This window comes from Echinops telfairi, unplaced genomic scaffold, assembly GCF_000313985.2.
Source record: "Echinops telfairi isolate 266 unplaced genomic scaffold, ASM31398v2 ScPeMD7_7458;HRSCAF=8496, whole genome shotgun sequence".
NCBI classification, from domain to species: Eukaryota; Metazoa; Chordata; class Mammalia; order Afrosoricida; family Tenrecidae; genus Echinops; species Echinops telfairi.
This window is the reverse complement of record NW_022111358.1, coordinates 13102603-13108993: the sequence shown is the minus strand read 5'-3', so window position 1 is coordinate 13108993 and position 6391 is coordinate 13102603. Positions and strand designations below refer to the sequence as shown.

Sequence of the window (6391 nt, the reverse complement as noted above, 5' to 3'; positions counted from 1 at the left end):
TTATTAGGGGCTCATACAACTGTTATCCCAATCCATACAAACATCAATTGTGTAAAGCGCATTTGTACATCGTTTCTCAAAACATTTTCTCTCCATTTAAACCCCTGACATTAGGTCCTCATACGGATATGCATTTTATGTTGAAACGTTTTATCATGCATAAATGTGTATGTATGTGTGTGCTGAAGCACAATACTATTTCTTATTATGAGCCATTGTCAAGAACTTTTAAAGCTTTTTGCTGAGGCAATCTCATCCTTTCCCATGGCTTCAATTACCTTTTAAACCAAAGAAATGGCTCAAACCCACATGTCTTACTCTAAACATGTATCCATCTGATAGACATGTATCCATCTGCTGTCTAATAAACATTTCTGTTTGAACTTACTGTATATAGCCACTAGTTGACATCTCCCATCTTCCTTGACCCAATTCACTATCAGCTGTCACCAAGGCTATAAATATAAACATGGCTTCCTAAACTACCACAATTTTTGTTTCTCTTAATCTATTCTTAACACTAGAAGAAAATCATATTTTTAAAACACAAATTTAGTTATATATCCTCCCACTCTAACTCTGCAATAGTCCACTGCTGATCTTAATAAATGATGCAGTTTTTCACCACAGCCTGTAAGATTCTTTTCTCATTTTATACCATGCCTCTGATTCCTATACCTCCACTTCCAAATAGTCAGAGATCCTGATATTCACTAGACTTATTCCCTATCACAAAGTTTTTATAAATACTGCACATATACCTAGAACACACTTTCTTCTGAAGTACTAGTATCACTTCTCTGATCACATTAGCGAGATAAAACACTCCTATTTTAGGTTCTTATAAGAATATATACAAGCACATAAAAATTAGTTTTTCAGTATTTCATGAATAAATGATATGCAATTCCAACAGCCAGCCACTAGGAAGCACCACTGCTACATTTGTACTGGCTGGAATAATTATCAACATCACTGCCTAAAGGTGACTATTTTGATAAAACTTCTCTTTGTCTTTACTTAGGTAGCTATAGGGGATAGTTTGAGCTTCAAATAGTCAGACAGCAACATGTTAAAAAGCGGAGGGCAAGGATCTAAGGAACATCAAGGTCTATTCAAAAGCTGAGACAAGGATCTTTTCCTAGTGCCAACAGAGATAAGAGTACAAGCCTAACAAAGCCCTGAATACAGACATCTAGCCTCCAGAGCTGTAAGAGAATCAATACATTCCTGTTTTTTAAAGCCACCCATGTTGTGGCATTTTGTTATAGCAGCCTTGGAAACTCGGATGCTAACAAATGGCAAGAGTAAATTCCAGACTGATGCTACATCTGAAATCTAAGAAATAGTTTATCACCTTCTCTCCAATTTTCCCTTTCCTACAACTGGAGGATCAATTGTATCCCTCTTGTACTACAAATAAATGACATGGGTATTATTGAGCAACAGCCCTCTAGTTCAGCAAAAATCCATAAAATACGTAAAGTGCCTAGGATATTACAACAGGCCCCCACATCCATTTCTAAAAAATAATTTAATTTCACTAGCTGAGAAAGGGGGCTTTCAAAGAGCTCATGGAAAAATAGAATTGAAAAATCATAAAAATTCCCCAGTAACTTTTTGAAGCTATGCAGACAAATTCAATCCATTTCTACATGTCCAACTCAGTGATGTTGATCACATTCTTCCAGTTGTGTAACCAGTCTCCTCCACCTCTTCAGAGTTGTCCCTCCCCCATTATCAAACTAACTGCCCCCTAAGTTTCCAATGGTATCAATTTCATTTCTGTATGAATTTGATCTGATACTGATTTATCTTGAGCACAAATGTTCAAAGTATACATACTCTATCAGTTAAGCTAACTACAAAGAAGGCTTCAGGGATATTTTTGGTATAAGGTTTATACATTATCTCAAGGCAAGTTTCCAATTTTTCAGTAATGATAGTTATTGTTCAAGAAAACAATTAACCTCATATCCCATTTCCTTCTCTTATTCCAGGCTTTCATCTTTCTCAGTTGTTCCAGACAAATAAAGACCAGTGCTTTGGATGGCTGCTGGCAGCTTTTAAGACCCCAGACACTATGTCATGAAACAAAAGGTAGAATTCATAGGACTGCCCCTGTAAATTTCTGAGACTGTAATTGTTTATGAGTGTAGAAAGACCTTTCTCCTGAGGAGTGGCTACTGGCAACCCAGTGCTTAACCACTGCGCCACCAGGAGCTCCTTTGAGGTAGTACAGAAGCATTAAACAAGGTAACTAACTAGGATGTCTCATGAAACCAGACAGATGTATCCATCCCTAAGTCTCTAAACCAAGAAACCAAATTCCATGAGATATTTAGCTAGACATCTTTATTTTGTTATGTCATTGTTGTAAACATCACACAACTTTTGCCAATTCAAACTTTTTACAAGTGTACAACTTATTTAAGATAGCAATTGCCTTAACTGGTTGTGCAACTTAATCAGTTTACTCTCCCATTACCTTTAACTCCTCTTCCTGCCCATGCCCCTCATTCCTACTGCTGGTAACCAGTCACATACTTTGGTCTCTGTACATTTGCTGGGTTGTTTTTTTTCAAATGCGGTAATGTAGTATTTGTCCTTTTGTAATCGACTTTTTTCACCCAGGAAAATATCTTGAAGTTCCATCCATATTGTAGCAACTATTAGGTCTTCATTTCTTTCTGGCTGAGTAGTAATATATTTATGTACTACATTTTATTTATCCACTGAAGGGCATTTAGGTTGTTTCTACCATTTAGCTAGTGTAATTATGCTGCAATGACTATTGGTGTATAAATAAATATCTGAGTGTCTGCTTTCTGGTCATTCAGGTATACTCCTAAGATAGAAGTGCTGGGTCACGTGGTAATTCTATGTTTAACTTTTTAAGGAACCGCCACACTGTTTACCGTAACAGCTGTGCCATTTTACATTCCTACCAGAAATGGATAAGGGTTCTAATTTCCTCGCATCTTTGCCAACATTTGTGATTTTGAGTTTTTATCTTAGCCATCCTCCCTTTGCTGTCGAGTTGATTTTGACTCACAGTGACCACAGAATTGCCTCATATAGTTTTCAAGGCTGTAATCTTTATGAAAGTAAACTGCCACATTTTTCTCACTCAACTTAATTTCTGTTCTTCAAATACACCAGGTCCTTTCCTACCTGTATTAAGATTCTTGGCTTGCAAGAAATCTCAAGTTAACTTAAGAATGTACCCTCAAAGAAAATCAAGTAGTTCACAGAAGAGGCATGAAGCTAGAGAACCAGGCACAGAACAAGACAGTCTGAAGCAACCAGGCAGGAAAATCCAACGGTATTATTGGGACACTGCCTCAGGATTCCACACTGTCACTAAGTTGATTTCCAACTACTTGTTTTTCATTTTGTTACCCACCTTGGAAACTCAGGTGCTAACAAATGGCAAGAGTAAATTCCAGACTGATGCTACCTTCGAATTGATGCCAATTCGAATTGGCCTTTGAATTGATGCCAACTCATCCCAACTCTAGAGAACAGAATAGAACTGCTTCTTAGAGTTGCTGAGACCACAGCTCTTTAGAGGAGCAGATAAGCACACCTTTCTCCCATGAAGAGATGGTGGGACCTTTCACTTTAACAGCTCAACATTAACCCATTGTGCCACCAGAGCTCCTTATTCAGTCATAGGATAGAGGCTGACTGTGTGTCGTATGTCTACTCTTTTTCTATGTTTTACATAGGAATATATTAGATTGAAATGTCCAAAGGAAAACTGAACAGAGTAAATCCAGTTTCCCATAAAGAAATCGGGAAGTTATATGAGAATATATGCTGAACAAGTCCCTAAACGATCCAGTGTCCACTAACTGCCTGGAGGCTTTCTTACACGATAAAAGCTTTTTTGTACCAGAAACCCTAGTGGCAAAGAGGTTACGCACCGGACTGCTAATCCAAGGTCAGTAGTTTGAAAAGACTAGCCGCTCTATAGGAAAAAGATAGATAGGGCTTTTTACTCTAGTGAAGAGTTACAGTCTCAGAAACGGGCAGTTCTACCCTGTCCTACAGGTATCGACTTGATGGCAATGAGTCTGAGTTTTGGATGGCTCTCTGCTTTGACTGCTGTATTCCCTGGCTCCCTTTCCTTCCTCCTTCAAGAAGGATCACTATCTAAAGCAGTCCTTCCTTGCCCTTTCACTGACACCATTTACTCACCTATCACTTTGCTTACTTCCTTTACGACACTTTTTAGAATGGTTTTCTCATGATTCCTTATTCACTGTCTTTATCTTACACACAAAGGAAGAGTGACTCCACAAAGACTGAGACTTATGTTCACTGGATCATCAAAGATACACAGATTCGAGAAGCAAGCAATAGTACAGGGAAGTACAATGATCCTTTTTAAATGCAAATCAGCTTAGGTTACTAGTTAACTAGTTAACCAACTGCTCTCACACTAGAATGCAAACCTGTACCATGATGTGGCCCTATTTAACTCAACAACTGTAGCTATATTGGCTTCCACACCAAGCAAGTTCTTACCCACTTCAGGATACATGTCTGGAATATTCTTCCATGAGATCTTCACGTAACTAGCTCCTTCTAAGCCTTTAAATTTCAAAATAAAAGACCATTTCCTAAGAAAAGCATTATCTAAAATAGCACTTCCTTTCTTATTACAGCACCCTGTTTATTGCTTTCAAAGTATTTCCTAACCCGCAATTATTTCAGATATAAGCTTACTTCTTGATTGTCTTGTCCCCCCACACCTCAACTACAACATCTTTCCCCATTGAGATCAGAGTGTGTATCTCCAGGGCCTAACAAATGTCTGACGCAAAATCAAACACTCAAGTGTTTATTGAAGGAAAGATGGAGAGAAGGAATACACTGGCCCTATGTAAGTGCAATTTTCTCTAGCACAACAAAGGCAAGATATTTCTATACTTAAATTCTCCATTCTTTCTTCCCAAACCACAGGGGCTAGGAAATACATTCTTTTACTTTGCCATGGGCAATTTACTTTACTAGCTAAACAAAAATAAAGTTCTGAAGGTTCTTAGAGGAAATATGACAGCTAAAGAAGGGAAAGACATTGAAAAATAGTGTTATGGGTAACATCAAGCCCATACATATACTTGCCTAAGTGTAGATGGGAGTTAACAAACATTGAACAACACTCATGGTCAAAGAGCAACTGACACTGACATACATAGGTTAACCACTTCCCAATACAGTTTTAGTACATTCAGTATATGAGGGCGTCAAAAAGCTTATGGAAAATTCTATTTTCCCCCTCTATTTTAACAAAACTTTTGAAGTCCTATCATAAGAGCATCTTATCTGTACCCTATCATGTGTCACCTAAGTATTCGGCACTCAGTCCTCTCTCATTTTACCATTTTTCATTATAATGAATCCATTGGGATTTCACTAAGCATTAAGTGATTCTTACCAAGTGCTCTTGCTACTGCCAAAAAAGGGATTTGGTCAATTACTGTGCTCCTTCGTACAGGCCCATTGTGAGTGAGTCGAGGTCGTTTCCAAACTACACGATTCACTCCAGACTTGTTCATCACACTAAAAAATAAAAGAGTTCATATAAGTATTCGATTAAAATGTAACAACTAAGCTGGCCCAATATGTTAAATTAACTAGTAATAAGAACATATTATGAGATAATGACTTATCTGCTTCAGATAAAAAAAATAACAAAATTACTGTTCAGAGAAGTTAAAGTTCATTACAAAACTCAAAATTATACTAGCAACCAAACTCATTGATCTGACAGAGGCTAGTGGAACCCCCAAGATTATGGTCCTTAGGCCCCTTCAGGTCCGAACTGAACTCACCCCTATAGCTGAATTTTCAATGAAACAAGACACGTCTGTATGGGGAACAGTAACACTAGTGAGTGACATACACCCTAGAATAATAAACCATTTGATATTAAAAGGGTAGCTTTTAGCCAATCATAAAGTTCAGAAGGGTTAGGAAAGAAGCAGGAGTAGAAATAGGAAACAGTGTGGAAGTGAAATAAGTGATGTTACACTGTCGGGATTGAGATCAATGAAATAAAACAAAATACGAGGGAGTGCACCCCTCCAGCTCCCCCCACCAAAAAAAAGCTCCACTGATGTGAGGGTGATAGCACATTTGGAGTTCGCTGATGGAAGGGTGACAGTGCATTTGCAAGTCAGACTGTTAATCAAGCTTTCAATTTAGAGGTTCTGAAAAGATTGCGCTAACAGTTGTGTGTGACAAAAAGGCCTGATTTGTGGCTGCTTGGGGACGAGTTTTGCCACCATGACAATGTACCTGCCCGTGCAGCCATCTCAGTGCTCCGTGAAACTTATTTTTGTTTCTACACATGAAGAGGGACATGAAAGGACAGCTATTT

General features: G+C 38.1%; 1 protein-coding gene across 1 annotated transcript in view; it reads right to left on the bottom strand.

Moving 5' to 3' along the window:
- The window catches only part of PPM1D (protein phosphatase, Mg2+/Mn2+ dependent 1D), a 49851-nt gene that overhangs the window by 14186 nt on the left and 29274 nt on the right, over positions 1–6391 (bottom strand). The window contains exon 3 of the mRNA XM_004706991.2: positions 5447–5571. Within this exon, the coding sequence (XP_004707048.1) occupies positions 5447–5571 (125 nt within the window). The remainder of the gene's footprint in view (positions 1–5446; positions 5572–6391) is intronic.